The following is a 15,872-nucleotide window of genomic DNA, read 5'->3' on the forward strand; positions in this document are numbered from 1 at the left end:
CGGACGTTGCAGCAACATGGGTTTTGCTTGGATTTTTTGATGTTTGGGTTTTCTGATGTCTGCCATCTTGATATGCTATAGTTGAGCTTCAGCTAGGTACCATTAGCCTCACTATCTTTCTGACACTTGACTTTATCGCTACTGCATTAGTATGTTTGACCTTTATTCACGAGCACACTAGGTATGGCATGTTCTTCTTGTTCTCCATGGCACGAGAGATAGTTAGAACTCGATTTGATGCTGCAAGAGATGGTTAGAACTCCATTTGACATAGGAATATTGGCTTTTTCTTGTATAGCTGTATTTATTTTATACTAGAGCATTAACTTGTTGAGGCGTATGACTTTCCATGGAATTGGCGGCAATTTCTGCTCTTGCTAGAGTCATTGGCTCATTGCCATGCACTTCGATCCATGATGCACCGGATGTTGTAGATATTGCATAGGCCTATCATATACTATTTTGATGTGTATATCATATGCTTTTTAGGTTTTTAGATCTACTTTATGATGTTGTTATTGCAATTGTGATCCTTTTATTTTACATGATTTGAGTTTTTGATTAAATCTTATATATGCTCACAGTGTATGCACTATTACAGTAGAATGCATGATATATGTTCAAAATTTAGATTTTAAATTCAAATTTAAGTTAGTGGTCATGCATTTAAACTTGAAAATATTTGTAGTGTCAATGAATAAAAAATTTAATCCTTCAATTTTTTTTGTGCTCTACTATGTTTTTATCTTTTCAAGAAGTTTTACTTTTATGGTTCTAGAATATATTAGTGTCAAAGGACTTTTAACTATGATTTTGTTTTGGGAAGAGTGGATGGACTAGGTAATTTGGGGTTCGAGAAGAGGTTCCAAATTCGAACCCTCTCACTTACACAAAAAATTATGATTTTATTCCTATTTATATGATTTTATGGTTTTGTTCCTACTTATATGGTGGAAAAGAATTATTGAATTTATGAATATGAATAAGGTCACTCTCAAATTGTTCTCAGTTGATTGATTGTTGGTATTATATTCTAAATTTTGAAAAAAATCAATTTTATGATGTTTTCTTTTTACTTTTGTATTAAAATTTTTTATTAATAATTTAGAATTTATGAAAGTAACTTTGGATTTTTCTAATAAGTGTCCAAGGCTTCTGAAATTATTTTCCTTCAAAACGAAAAAGCATATTCGAGTTCAGCAATTTAGGTAAAGGCGCGGTTGGGGAAGGTCGAAAGAATTAAAAAAAAAAAAATTCTGGGGTGAAAAAGCACAAACTTCACTTCTCAGAGAATGAAAAGTTGAGTAATTGCCACGCCAGATATAAAAATTGAAGTATTTCTGATTTTAATTTCACAGATTATTCACCACCACCAACTTCATAGTTCCTTGTCTCCCTCAGAAACCACACACAGACAGCACCCACACTGCGTGATCTATATACGTATACCTCTATACAGAGAGATGATTGACGACGACACCTCACCATATTATCTCAAAAGACACACTCACACACTGATAAAACCTCCTCACATGATCGCTACCAATTCTCTATGGCTTCTTTACAGTTCCTCCAATTACCAGCTCACTCCTCCCAATTTAACGATCTCCTCACCGGATATTCACTTCTCCGATCGCGTCTGGAGGCATCCGATTCGAAAAATGCGTTGCTAGTTTTGCGGAGTTCGCTAAGGTTGCGTAGAAGCTACGGTGAAGCTCTCCGGCCAGTGCCGGTGAGAGTTAAGTGTTTTTCGAATTCCACGGAGGAAAAAGAGGCTGAGGTTGTCAGTAACGAAGGTAATGATGAGAATAATGTCGGGAACCAACTGGATTTGGCAAGGCAGGATTTGCCGAATGGTTCCGCCAATTCGCAGAGGATTGTTACATCCACAGGGGATTCACTCTCCCTTGGGATCCGCGAACCTGTTTATGAGGTGATCATGCCATTTTTACTTGGTTCCTAAAAGTTTTGAGTGTGATTTCGTGATTTTTGGAATTAATCCTGAGTTTATAATTTGTGAAATTGAGCTAGTTGGTAAGCAATTAAGATGAGATTATTGAAGCAATTGATATTTGTGTTGCTGTGGAAATCAGAATTTGTGAAATAGCTTGCAAAATAATCTCAGAAAAGGAAAACTTTGTTACTCGGCTACTGATGCAGAGCTACTATTAATTGTGAAATTTGTATGTTCAAAATGAAGCTAAAGAATCGAGGTAGTATGGTAGCTAACAAGCAGAATTTGTATATTGTGAGCGAATGGCCCTTCACATGTTAGGGATGCAGAAGTATAGGCTCAACCAGTAAAAATGAAATTTATAGTAAGACAATACTTTGGACGGAGAGATTATGTCAGAAGGTTGCACTTGTAACTGTCAGAAAAGAGGTTCTAATGTTCGAAAAATTCTAAGAGGCTACAATAGAATAGGATTTTCAACCAAGAAACCGTTTTTGGAGTGAACATAGAAAGGAAGTTTTTCGACTTAGTTACTGATACGGTGCTACTATGAGTTCTGGAATTTATTCATTTTACTTGAAAATAAATGAAATTTTGAGAAAAGTGAAGGAACTATTCTTGATATGTGGAGATGAGGAACTATGGGCTTATCCACTTATAATGAAGTTTCTAATTTGTATCAGCAACTTGTGTGAATGCTCTTTTGATTTGATTACGTTTGTTTTCTTCTGGGATATACAATCAGGAGGATTATGTCTTACATGCTAATGGATTTTCCTCCAATAGGTGGTGGAAGTGAAGTTAAATGGGATGGTATCTACACGGAAAATAAACAGACGGCACTTGCTGAAGTCAAGTGGTGAGCAGGAATCTTCTTGAAATTGTTTATTTTCTTTGAAACAAAGTTGAGTTTTCTTATTTCGGAGGTAAAGATCTGTATAGAGTTCAGAATTTGATGCAAGATAGATATATTGTGAGCTGGAGCTTAGATTTTAGAATTTTTTTCTTTTAGGAATTTTTGGTATTTTGTATGCCAAATATTTTGTATGCCATTCCATATGGATATTCATGGATGACTTTGTATTTAATCTTGAGGCTTTCGCATAAACTGTTTCATTTGGTCTCTCTCTCTCTCTCTCTCTCTCTCTATATATATATATATATATATATATATATATATATCTATCTATTTCTCCCTCTCTCTTGAAATAGATCTCATTTTAATCTCTTGATATGTACTCACTTCCAGGTCTTCGTCCTCGGGATGTTAGAAGTGTCGATCCATCATTGTGGTTGACAAACACAATGCCTTCTTTGTTGGTAGGCATCAAATCTCACCCTTTCTTGCCTGTGACTGTTCCTCTTTTAGTTGCAAAATTAGTTGCAGCATTGCAATGTTTATACTTTCTCTTGTGCCCTACCTAAGTCCATACTGGATGATATATGCATATATGTTTACACACACACACACACGTCTTTCTGGAACTACTTAAAACAGGATGGGGATTGATATAGTTGATTAGGGTCTTCTCTCACCAAAACTTGATGCTGAAATGTGGAATTTCAGATTGTTTTGCTTAAATTCTGTCTGATTCTGATCTCCATTGACCTCTGCAAATCTCTATTCTAGGTTCGCGAGCATGCAATTCTCTTGAACTTGGGCTCCTTACGGGCAATAGTGATGCAAGAAAGTGTTTTAATTTTTAACTATAACCGGTAAACACCTGATTACTTAGATGATGCTACTTAAGTAGACATTTATTATTGCTTTTTTGTACTGTTATTTTAGTTAATTAAATAGTTAAGGTTATGATTGACGAGAACAGATTAATTATTATAACCCTTGCTCTCCTTATCTTTTGCAGTAAAGGAGGAAAAGCTTTCATTGATGCATTATTGCCTCGCTTAAACCCTAAAAACATGAGTGGAGGACCATCAATGCCATTTGTGCTTGAGGTAGTCTGTTACCATTAGCCTATGATTTGATTGTGAAACTTCAATTGCATGGTCATCAATCCACAAACTTCTTATTTCTCGTAGGAATTAACTGTCTCTGGTTTCAAAGTATTAACCAGGTTAATGCCATTTAATGTCAGAAATAATCCAAAATCATTCTCTCTTGCTGTTATGCAATTGGCCATGACAAGTGACTTTTAGATTGCAAATTCAGATGCAATAGCTATCAGGATTAGTAAGTCTCTCAGGGGGCCAATCTGTGATTAAAAACTGTGGAAAATTGAGGCAAATTAGAATGACATCCAAAGTTGTTTTTGTTGCCCAAGTACCAATATCTTGTAATTGCCAATTTATTTTGTATTGCTCAAAATGATCCTTCGGACAGCATCTCTTCATATTCATATGTGTTCTAGTTGTGAATTGCTTCTTTTGCTAAATATCCTTGCCAAAAGCTTTATGGCCTTTTGTAGCATTTTTTATCTTCATCTACTTTCCCATGCTTATTCTTTTATCTAAACATGTTAAAGCTGAATCCTATCCTGTCCTTGTTTTTAAATTACATTTCTGAGGTTTCCCAAAATCTTCATAAGCAAATAATTTCAGGTGGTTGAAGCAGCCTTGCATTCTCGAATACAGCGATTGGAGCATAGACTAATGGATTTAGAACCACGTGTGAGTATGGAGACACTGTGAGTACATTGATTTATTTGCATTTTGAACAATTTGATGATAGGTTGACTATGGAATGGAAGAATTGGGATTTAGGGTAAAATTGGTCACTAGAACAGACCCTAGTCTTCTGGTACCACTCCAGCATTATGCTTTTGTGGACCACAAGTTTACTTAAACATTGGAGACATTTATCATGTATACATTGGTTTTGGCATAATATTGAAAGAAGTAGAGAGTTGTCCTTGTTTCAATTAGATTAATTATCTTTGAAAACCATGGTCTTGCGCATCATGCTTTCCACTGTGCGATATGAATTCTGATCCTTGTGTCTTACTTTACTGGCTCACAAACATATGCTGCCACTTACTGTAGGTCCAATCTTTACTGGAGGTTTTGCCAAACCGATTAACTGCTGATATGTTGGAGCAACTTCGTATTAGCAAGCATACATTGGTATACAGTTAGTTTATGCCTTTGCTCAAGATATATTAAGATGTTTTCTGAGAAGTGATTTTCTGAAATAATTTAGTTGATGTGACTCTTTTCATGAAAGGTTGAACTGGGTTCAAGGGCTGGGGCTCTCAAGCAAATGCTTCTTGATATTCTTGAGGATACTCCAGAAATAAGACGTATATGCATCATGGGAAGAAATTGCACCCTTAACAAAGAAAATAGTGAAATGGAATGTTCTGTTCCTCTGGAGAAACAGATCGCTGAAGGTGAGGAACATATTGATTTGTCTATGGTGCTTCCATGTTCAGGATGACATACTTTTGGCAAGATGAAATGGGCTATTTGATCTTATCATCTGCTATTTCTTGCTTGTTTCTCGTTTGCAGAGGAGGAGGAAGAAATTGAGATGCTTTTGGAAAACTATCTGCAACGGTCAGTTCTCATGCTCATTTTTCTCCATGTCAAGCGCTGAAATCTAATTTTTCCATTCACTCATATCAAACACAAGCAGAGCCAGAGATGCTCCCTTCAGACCACTTAGGCTTCGTTTGGGAGTGGAGGATTCGGACAGAAAAGAAAGGGAAAGAAGAGAAAGTTAGCTTTTCTTTCATTTGTTAGTTTTTAGTAGGAAAGAAAAGAAGGGAAATTGAATGATTTAAGAGGATGAATAGTATGCAAAATTTTTCCTTCCAAATTGGAGAGAAATGGAGAGAAAGTTGGAGGAAGCTTATGAAAGTTTTTTAAAATACCCATTTTATCCTTAAAAATGTCTTAAACAAATATTTAATGACGTTCATATCCAAAATCATTCCACTAATTTTCAAAACTCCCAAACAACATAACAATCCCTTCTCTTCTCTTCTCTTCTCTCATAACTTAAGTTTTCCCTTCTTTTCTTTTCTATCCTAAACTCCCAAACTTAGCCTTAGAGTCCTGATATTACGGAAACATTGTCATGGATGTTTTCATAAGGCTAAAACCAAACTGCAAGATGTCTTGTAGATAATATGAGGATTTGTATTCCTATCAATCTGTAATTTATTGGGGATTTGTAATAGCTTGCAATTTTCACTGATATTTGAATTTCACCCGAAGGAGAGGTTGTGAACTAGAATTTCCTAGTATGTCGGCATTTAGGCACAATTAATTTTGCGAACCTCACCTCTTAACCATTGCATTAGTGACTTTTGCGCAAGTGGAAAGATAATTAGCAGGCCATTGGCTGTGGGTAGATATTGATTTGGGAAGATGCATGAGATTATACTATAGGGTATGCTTGTCTCTATTGATTTCTTCTAGGAGTGTATTTTGTGCATGGAAATTTATCCTGTTAACTGTTCCTGCTTGAAACTGGTTTGGTGTGTCCTGAACTTTCACAGCATTTGAATGAAGAACTTGAAAATACCTGGTCAATTAAGTCAAAAGAGGTGCACCAGGGAAAAGTGATCCCAGTTGTTGCTTTGTTTCAAGGTTCATTATCAGTACAAGAAAAGCCTTCTTTTATGATCTGAACATTATAAGCCGGCTATAATGTAGTCCTGAAAATTGATCCTGTAGTGGTTTCATTCTTTGAATATTTGTTCAAGATGATAGCAGCTGATGAAGTACTGCAGTCTCTCTCCATGGTGGTGTTTTCTACTATGTTGATTGGTGTCAAGAAGATTCTTTATAAATATCTTGCCATATGTGTTAATTCATCATGTATTTCTGGAGTTCCTTACTTTCTTCCACTTTATGTTTGTCAATTTTCTCTGCCTCCCTAGAAAAGGCTATTAAAAGATGCCCACTGACCTGCATTTGCTGCAGCAAAAATTATCGATGCATATTTTCTTTCTTTTTTTTTTTTTACAAATGCATTTATTAGGAGTTGTCTTGTTCCTTTTTTTTTCCTTTTTTGGATTTTGGGATATGTTAATCTTAATTACTTCTTTCTACTGTAGATGTGAATCTTGTGATGGTCAAGCCGAGAGGCTTCTTGACTCTGCAAAAGAAATGGAAGACTCAATTGCTGTTAACCTAAGGTTAGTGTATTTCTCCAGTGTTCCTTAGTTTCATTTGTTTCAGGATAAATATTCAAAGAATTAGATCTTTCACTTTGTAGAGACTCCAATAAAAATAAAAGGATGAATGAGACCTGAAAGAGAAGATGTCAGGATGCAAATTAAGGATGAAGGCTTGAAAGTGATTAAAACTAATAACTGTGGTTTTGCAAGCAATATATCCTGCAAATTACTAAACATGACCAGCAAAGAAGCACTGTTCATGCTGGTGAAACAACATGGGAATCCAGCAGCTTGTGTATTGTAAACTGCTTACCTGCAAATAATAGTAATTAGTGGCTTGCATATTGCTGCATGCTGTGAAGTTTGAGCTGAGTTTACTTAGTTGAAGTCATCTTCAAGTATTGCAAGTTTTGCAACTGAAGTAGCTTGTACGCATAAATTTTGTGTGCTGCTGGTGTTACTAGGATGCTCTAACAATAAATACAGTGAAATCTAATTGTCGTATGAAAGAACTTAACACTGAAATTACAAGTTGTATAGAGCAGACGTTGGCTACTGGGAGCAGTCGCTAGTGCCTTAAATCTGTAAATATTGATGCACAACTAATTTGGTAGAGTTTTCATACTTAAACTTTGAAGTAAATCAAAATGATAAAAATAGTAACAAGAAATTACTTGAAAATGATGTCAGATCTCATTCTTGGTGATGCGGTCTTAACCAAATACAAGCAAAAGCATAGATGCAGTGCATAATTGCAATAATATTTTCAGAGACACAAAAATGCAGACAATAAGGATAAAACAATGGGCATAGGGAACCATTAGTCTTGTACGTGTGTTACCATCCCCAGAATAGTAAAATGCATAGGTAATTATGGTTTATCTGTCAATGTTATGGATGCAAGGCTCAAAAGGCAATAAAGATAGTAGCATAATCTTTTATCTTTAAGTGATAGTACTCTTCATTGAAGCTAGGAATTTCGCCAGTTGTCAATGGTTTTATTGGTATAATGTCTCTTTTCTTATTTAGCTCCCGGAGGCTTGAGGTGAGCAGAGTCGAGCTTCTTCTTCAGGTTGGCGCATTCTGTGTTGCAGTTGGTGCTCTAGTTGCTGGTATTTAGTCCTTAACTATGTTTGCTTTTATTTGGACAATCTGTATGTTCTTTACTTGCACTGTTTTCTTCTCAATCATCGAGTGTTAGAGATCAATTTAAAGTTCTTCCCATTTACATCACATTAGATTAGGTATTATCAGTTGATCATTTTTGTCCAAATGAAGTGATGTGTTTCCCCAAATTGTGAGCGACTGTGATGTTCTGCATTCCAGGCTATCAATTGGCGAAATCTAGGAGATCCTATGCATATGTATGTCTCACATGCATCTACTTTTTCTGAAAATGAAATATTTGAAAGATATCTCAAAGTGGTAATCTGCATATGAATCACAAAATGTAGAGCATAGGTATATTGTCCATATAAAAGTACGTATGAGAAAGACACCTTCTTTCTTGATCTGAAATATGAAGTGCAATTAGTGTAAAGTTGTTGCATCTGGTCTTGAGTGATACAACTTAAGATGTGCTTGAAATTTTTTTAGCTTGACTCTCACACATGTGAACACCCAGCTAGAGACATGTTAAAGAGGGGCTCTAAAGAGGGAGGGATACAGTATATACATTGTTTCTTGTTTTTTTAAAATAATTATTTTATCAGAGTCAAGACATGATAATTGCTATTAAGGCATTACAAATCCTTGTCTTTCATTATCATGCATTCGCTTTTCAAGAGCCTGTTCTGGAATAGCACATTTGGTTTTTTCACTTTTCAGTCTTGTAGGACATAAGCATATCTTTCTAGTTTTGATTTTGTTAATTATTAGATTCCTACTTGACATCTATGCTTCTGATTAGCACTTTCAGGTAGCTTATGTTGATATAAAATTGGTTGAAACTGTGAAAGCCAAAAGCAAGGAGAAATTAGGTTCTAGTTCTGATGTCAGATATATTAGCTAATTATGTTTCTAATAGTGGCTAAAACCTTCACAGGCTTAAACTAGGTTTCTTTTTCTTTTTTTTTTTGGCAGTGGGTTTTCTGTGGGCTGGTTTTTTGTTTTTTTGTTGTTGTTTGGGGGGGGGGGGGGGGGGGGGTTGCAAATAGGAAGATCCATGATCCATGCTACCTGACTCACCTAAAAATTTTATTAAAACAAACTTGGACCATTTTCATTTTATATTAGCTCTTACTGTTGTCTAGTGCACGATTTAGTTCGTTCGTTTACTAAACCGGCTTTTGGCAGTATCCATTTGAGCACTTTTAGAAGAGAGTAATCACATGTGCAAGGATTGTTGGGTAAGCATACATGGTAGAAAGTCGGATTCAGGAGATTCAAGTGTTGTACCATGTTGTGGAAACTCTTGTCATAGGTGCATTGGTGCTGTGTGTGCACTTTGCATGAAGGAAGATTTCAGAGAAGCCAAAGTGTTTATTGCCATGACTCTGTCAAATTGAGTTTTATAAGCTATAAGAGCTTGATTTCCCTGCTAGAAATATTTGGATGCCACGGATACATATGGGTTAAGATTATGATTTTAATATTCTACTTTGCATTGATAATATTCTGACTGGAGGGTGGGTTTTTTTTGGTTTCTTTTTTTTTTTTCTTTTGTTGGAGGGGAGGGGATGGGGAGGCTGTTAATCTCAGTTTTATGCAAGGAACTTGCATCCATCCAGACTAAAAGATAAGAGTACTGTTTATGCTGTTACCCTTTCTTCACAAAGGATTTCCGAATCATTTAGTAGTCTATATACACCTCCAACGCATTACAGATAAGCTTTCTGCAGACTGAGTAAGAATTAATAGAAAATTATTGGAGTGAATTTACTGCATATTGAGAACAGGAGTGTTCTTATGACTAAAATTGCAAATATGAATTTTTGAGTTTTCAATTTATTGGTGTGTCATTAGTGAATTTTAAAAACTCAATCTGAGGTCACCCTTGTGCCTTAGTTCTTTCGTTTTCTTCGGAATGAAGACTATTTCCAGCATGAGCTGCTCATTTGCTCATGTTTTTTACAGGTATATTTGGCATGAACTTGAAATCGTATCTTGAAGAGCATGTGGTATAGCTTCTTTGTCCACTATGTACTAGCTTCCGTCTTTGTATCTGTATTGATATACTGTCATTCACAACTTATTCTGTATGTTCATCTTCTTTCGAATCATGCAGTTTGCATTTTGGCTAACAACAGCCGGGATCATAGTTGGCGCTATTGTGGGCTTTTTCCTCACGTATTGGTATCTAAGGGCAAGGAAAATCCTGTAGACATTAAAGTAAGTTTAACTCTCTTCCCTTGCTGGTGATGAAGTTTCTATAACTGTATCGTTTCTCAGATCATGTTTTCAGTAAGTTAATAAAACAAAAATGAATTCATCAGGAAAGCAAAAGGCCCCAAAGGCAGAGAAAAATCTCTCTTTACTGGTTTTCAAAGTTACTATAGTAGTCGTTTTTAGGATAATGGTTTCTGTAAAGTAAAAACTACTCATGGCAGGCCTTTGGCTTCGTATTGCCGATGCTTTGCGAAAGCCTAAACTGTCTCAAGTGAAATTTATTGCTTCCTGTTATCTAGGGTGCTTCAAGACAATTTATCACCTGCTACCTAATAAAAATGAGATCCACAGGTTTTTCTTATGTCAAGCAATCGAGTATGAAAGTCAACTCGGAAAGATAAAATGCTTTGTGCTACTACGATAAGTTATAAGACCACTGTGGAGATTGGTTTGTACTTGTGATGCATACAAAGTTGCAAACCAAGTGCGAAGTATGAGAGTGGACGAGAAGGCTGCATTGCAGTATAGCGTTGTTCGACACTTCCAACTGTTTCCAGACAAATTGTCAAACTAATGGAGGTGGATTTCCATAAAGACTTGAAGTTAGGGTTATGGATGAAAAGAATTCAGCTTCAGCAATCATACTTGCAATAGTCATAGATTCTAGTAATATTTTGACAAAAACATTTGTACAGATAATTCGTTCATGGATCTGTCTTCCCTTCTAACGTAGCTGAATTATATTCTTTGTCGGGTTGGCTCCAATTAAGTTGCATTTGGAAAACTAATTATTTGGAAGGTTGGTTCGACATTATGGCTTAAACGTGCTTTTTCTAATCACCTTTTTCTTATTTTTCTAACCACTACTTTTTATCTCATTTATATCATATCATAAAAAATGCTACATTGAATAGCATAAAATGGTTTTCAAAACAATCTTCAATTGCAATGACCAGATTTGTGTTTGTTTTCACGTAGAAAAACATTATTAATGTTTTTTACACTGACATTTTAACAACACATGTAATATTTAGTTTGAATGCGCTATCAATATGTTAAAGACTGATTCATATTTTTATCTTGTTCAATTTTTTTTGGAACTTTATTCAAGAGAATGCATAATGTAGTTCTATATAAAGTATTAGTACACAAAACAACAAATTGAAAACAAAAATCAGTAGAGCCCAACTTTATTGTTATGTAAGATTCGTTAGGCTACTTAACAAATGTCAATGTGAGCTCGTCAAAAATCACATTCAAAGCGGGATCTTCGTCCTCAAGCTCAAAGTATTCATTAAATTCTCCGGTGGTTTACAACCTTTCAGATTAATTGCGCACAGCCACAGAGAAAACCATGGTTCCCAATAGAGCAACAGATAGTGCCACAAGCAAAATTACCCTTATACTTTTGATACACAGAAACAATCACTAGCAATATAACCATCCCCAATAGAACAAAGCGTTTATGTGCTGGCTCTATCAAAAAGAACTTGTACTACTGATGGGCTGGATACTCGAATGCACAAAGAAATAAATTGCTATCCTCTAACAGCTTAAACTTTTTGATGATTAATGAGCAAACATTTTAATTTACTAAACTTTGTGAACCACAAAAGGGTCAACGGCAACATAAAACAAAGCAATACCAGAATAAATTAACTATCACTGTTTTGGTAGGTTTACATTTGATGGAGAATCTTTAACTTGCTTTGATTTACCATCAATGTTCATATTCCCAACTCTAACTTCCATCGCCTCCCTCTCATCCTTATCTCTCTTCTTTTCAGCACTGCCATTTTCAATTGCCTGCATTGGAGGATTACAAGAAGATGGCACAAGCCGCCTGGGGCCTGTACTGATCCATGAATGACTAAGACATTGTGCTGCAGTAGGTCTTTTCTCAGGCACAAAATCAAGTATCGGTATCAAGAAATCTGCCAGATCAGTTGCATCTTGCTCACTAAACTCGTATTTTTCCATTAGCACCTTGTTAAGGGGCCAGAATCTTAATCGACGAATATGCCTTAGATCTCCAAATCTGTTAAAGAATTCCCGTGAATAGCGGCCACCCAAAGCAATCTGCAAGATGCATCTAATGAGCTCAAAAATTGTAGCCTTAGGCAACTATACTAAATTTAAGTTCAAAAAGACATTTACAAAAGATTGTTCATTTAACATAATAACAGGCGGGGGTAATGTATTCTTTTCACATGCTTCAGCGCAGCATAAAAAATCCCCTCACCTTACGTGGCATCATCCCAAGAAGCTCCATCATCAAGGCCAAGTGATCCTGCAAAAATTAGATATACGTAAGGTTCTATGATAGACTAGACCACAATCACCAATATTGCATCTAATTGAATCCTTTGCCAGGATTAAAGGACTGGTTTCACTTAACAGATAGATAGCTGGAATTAAATAGGTACTTAAAAGAGGTAAAAATAGATCTTGAAATGCCAACAAAAACTTGAATGAGTCACAACTTGGCAAGGATATCAGTTTTAAAGGTCACAATCAAAGTACCTAAAAGATAATCAGATGCAGATGATAAAATTAAAGAACCAAAGGCAGAGAAAAACCATACATTTGGCAAGACGATCCCTGTTAATGTAGGGGTATTTACAGTTTTGGAATTGATGGATTATAATGCTCATTTTAGTAATACATACCTCATCCCTGTCATAGCTGTCGCCACTGTGAGGATCAAAGAGAACATCTCCAGTGGCCAGCTCAAAGCATATGCAAGCAAATGACCATAGATCAGCGGATGTTGAGTACTTAGATCCAAGAATGACCTCCGGACACCTGTACTGCCTCGTCTGAATATCACTTGTAAACTGTTTATATGTCCAACATGCATTTCCAAAATCTACTAATTTACACTTAAGATCAACCTCACCGAGCAGTTTCTGCCTAATAGAACGGCTACCTCTTTTACTCCCCTGATGTCCATCCTTTGTTCCTTCACCTAGTGGTGACTTATCTTTGGCAGCCGAAGAGTTGGATTGCTCTTCAGCAAAGTCCACATTGGTTTTCTCATCATGGCAAGATTCTTCAGCACTTGTTGCCTCATTATCTTGCTCAATGTCCTCTGCAGCTTCCTTCCCTGCACACCTTTGTGCAGCTCGTTTAGCTTTTCTACGAATTTTCTTTTTCTGATTCTTTGTTAGGTCACCGTTCAAAGTCTTGGCATCTTTAGAGGACCCAGCCTCAGTTAAAGCCCTACTCTTACTCAAAGGAAGAATGAGCGGTGCACCTGATTGCCTTGGATCTTTAGATGGATCAATCATTGACAATAGTAGTATATTTTCTGGCTTCAAATCTGTGTGTATTATAGAAAGCTGGCGATGCAGGTAGTCCAAACCGACCAAAACATGAAAGCAAATTTCTTTGACCATGTGAAGCGGGATCCCTCGGTAGTCGGAGTACTTAATAAGGGTCAGAAGATTGTCACCCAGATACTCAAAAACCATACATACATGCTGCCCATTAGGCCCTGAATGCTTAAAGTGATCCAATAACTTCACCACACACTTGTTATCCTCTGGGTCTCCCTCAGCAATCTGCTTCAATATTGTAATCTCATCCATTGCAGCTTCAGTGTAATGTTGTGCACTCTTCTGAACCTTTAAAGCAACATACCTCTAACCCCCAAAAGCAGCAACAGAAATATTATCACATTGTCAGTTACCGGCACAATACAACAAGTTCATGATATAGGCATCAATGGCCCAGAAAATCATGCATTTTCTAGTTACTCTGTCACTGTGCCTCCTAAACCTAACCACCACCACCCCCTCCCTGGCCCCCTAACCCAGGCCAAAAAAAGAGAAAAGGAAAGGAAAAAGACCAAATGCAAGTAATTGCTAGAAACAGAAGAATAAAACGACCCGTAAGCTCAAGTTACAATTCAAACCAATGCGAATCAAAAGCTATCCCATTATATACTTCTCTTGCATCAAGAAAGCATTGCCACAACAAATTCAACTAAATCAGTCCAGATTTTAGGTCAGTTATACAGAAAAGAACCAGTAATTTCATAGATATGCTTAATTCCTAAACAACATAATCTCCTCACGTACGCATCCAAACACACACGCATCATTCTTTACACATGAATTAAATTAGCATCAGCAAAATGTGTAGACAAACATATGCATTTTTCTATAGAGATTGGGAAACAAAATTACAGATTTTTGAGAATCCCAAGCAAGCCAAACTGTGGAAAAATGGCCCCAACCAAGCTTGCTCTGCACCACATATCGACCGTGCTTGAAGGAATCGCCGATTCGGACAGCGTGGTAGCCTCCGCGCCTGTAATCCTCGGTCCCTTCATCCTCCGACGTGTAATCGTAATCGCTCGTCTCACTCCGATCGTCTCCATTCCTTTCCTCCCGGACGTTAGCCACCTCCGCCATCACCAAATCACCGGCTATCGAAGCCCCGGAAAATGATTTAACCCGCCGCAATCCAAATCTACGGTCGAATCTGAAACCCCAGCTCGCTCGCTCGCTCTTGGAATCTCTAGATACTTCTTACTATGTGTGCGTGTGTATGTGAGAAAGGGGGAGACAACAGGGAAAATTTAGGGTTTCTACTGTTCTTTTTTTTTTATATTTAGCGATATTATTTATTTTTAGTTCAAGTGGGAGAGAGGAGGGAGGTGTGTGAGTGCGTGTTTTTTTTTTCACTACAGCATTAAATTGTTTTTTGCTTTAATTTTCGTAAATTAGTTTTGCTTATTTTCCTTTTTTATTTTTCTTATTGAATTTGTTTTGGATTGAAATGATTTCAAATAAAATAATTTGCTTCATAAATTTCAATTAACTTTTTATCTTTTGAATCACTTTTTTATTTCACATACATCACATTATAAAATATACTACAGTAATTATCTCAAATAAACTCTTATCCAAACAAACCCTTTTTTTCTGGGTTCAGGGATTATTATTTATTACTACTTATTTGCAGCAGAGTATTTCCTTTTTTTTAAGGGAAAAAAAAGGAAGATAAGAAATAAAATGGTTATAGCAATAAAGATGCGGGGGAGGGGTCTGCCTTGCCGGGAAATTAAAGCAATGAAGTAATGATTGATAGTGACGGTTTAGTTCTCAGTGCCATTGTGTATGGAAGTGGTATATGCCGCTCCACTCTGTAATGGATCACTGATTTGTGCAACTCCACAATTATACGTGATTTGGGGGGAAATTTTGAACAAGTGAAAAAGTCTGCTATTTTCTGAATTGAAGTGCATATAATTCGGGAGTTTGTTTTTTAATTTAACTCTGAACTTTTTATAGTATTCCTGACTTAATTCAGGAGTTATTGAATTTTCCATGTATGCCATGTATGATTAAGAGTAACCAAGTGGTTATGAATTGTAAAAGAAGATTTATGTTATGTGCATGTAAATCTGCTGAAGATTAAGCATGTTTAGATGCAAAATTATTTGAAAAAGTTATAATAATTAATATAACACATTTTCTAATGTGATATGTTTGAAATCA

At 36.2% G+C, this 15,872-nt stretch overlaps 2 protein-coding genes across 3 annotated transcripts; one reads left to right on the forward strand and one right to left on the reverse strand.

Annotated features, from left to right (window-relative positions):
- The first annotated feature begins 1,415 nt into the window (after nucleotides 1-1,415).
- Nucleotides 1,416-11,188, forward strand: LOC113706806 (magnesium transporter MRS2-11, chloroplastic). 2 transcript variants are annotated; one of them, XM_027228822.2, is made up of 14 exons: nucleotides 1,416-1,933; nucleotides 2,741-2,813; nucleotides 3,204-3,274; nucleotides 3,585-3,670; nucleotides 3,820-3,910; nucleotides 4,514-4,582; nucleotides 4,955-5,035; nucleotides 5,136-5,301; nucleotides 5,422-5,467; nucleotides 6,976-7,056; nucleotides 8,068-8,150; nucleotides 10,114-10,157; nucleotides 10,265-10,368; nucleotides 10,717-11,188. In XM_027228822.2, exons 1-13 carry the CDS (start codon nucleotides 1,553-1,555, stop codon nucleotides 10,358-10,360), a joined length of 1,368 nt encoding a protein of 455 aa, XP_027084623.1. In that variant the 5' UTR covers nucleotides 1,416-1,552; the 3' UTR covers nucleotides 10,361-10,368; nucleotides 10,717-11,188. The 2 variants fall into 2 exon arrangements, with proteins under 2 accessions (XP_027084623.1, XP_071914227.1); XM_072058126.1 differs by lacking the exon at nucleotides 10,114-10,157 and having other exon boundaries at nucleotides 10,717-10,990.
- Nucleotides 11,189-11,900: 712 nt separating this feature from the next.
- Nucleotides 11,901-15,011, reverse strand: LOC113706812 (uncharacterized). The gene is made up of 4 exons (XM_027228835.2): nucleotides 14,556-15,011; nucleotides 13,035-14,009; nucleotides 12,608-12,655; nucleotides 11,901-12,444 (listed from the first exon to the last, which is right to left on the reverse strand). The coding sequence occupies exons 1-4, from the start codon at nucleotides 14,781-14,783 to the stop codon at nucleotides 12,028-12,030; spliced, it is 1,668 nt and encodes a 555-aa protein (XP_027084636.1). The 5' UTR covers nucleotides 14,784-15,011; the 3' UTR covers nucleotides 11,901-12,027.
- Between the last annotated feature and the right edge of the window lie 861 nt (nucleotides 15,012-15,872).

The sequence above is a fragment of the Coffea arabica genome, chromosome 1e, assembly GCF_036785885.1.
Source record: "Coffea arabica cultivar ET-39 chromosome 1e, Coffea Arabica ET-39 HiFi, whole genome shotgun sequence".
Lineage (NCBI taxonomy): Eukaryota > Viridiplantae > Streptophyta > Magnoliopsida > Gentianales > Rubiaceae > Coffea > Coffea arabica.

Bases quoted from the DNA above. Each gene is read 5' to 3' on its own strand.
- LOC113706806 (XM_027228822.2), top strand. From the start codon at position 1,553: ATGGCTTCTTTACAGTTCCTCCAATTACCAGCTCACTCCTCCCAATTT. The intron at 3,275-3,584 runs GTAGGCATCAAA...TCTCTATTCTAG, and splicing joins ACACAATGCCTTCTTTGTTG to GTTCGCGAGCATGCAATTCT. The intron at 10,158-10,264 runs GTATAGCTTCTT...CGAATCATGCAG, and splicing joins CGTATCTTGAAGAGCATGTG to TTTGCATTTTGGCTAACAAC.
- LOC113706812 (XM_027228835.2), bottom strand. From the start codon at position 14,783: ATGGCGGAGGTGGCTAACGTCCGGGAGGAAAGGAATGGAGACGATCGG. The intron at 14,010-14,555 runs GTAATTTTGTTT...TTTGGGGGTTAG, and splicing joins CTTGGGATTCTCAAAAATCT to AGGTATGTTGCTTTAAAGGT. The intron at 12,656-13,034 runs GTATGTATTACT...TAATTTTTGCAG, and splicing joins ACAGCTATGACAGGGATGAG to GATCACTTGGCCTTGATGAT.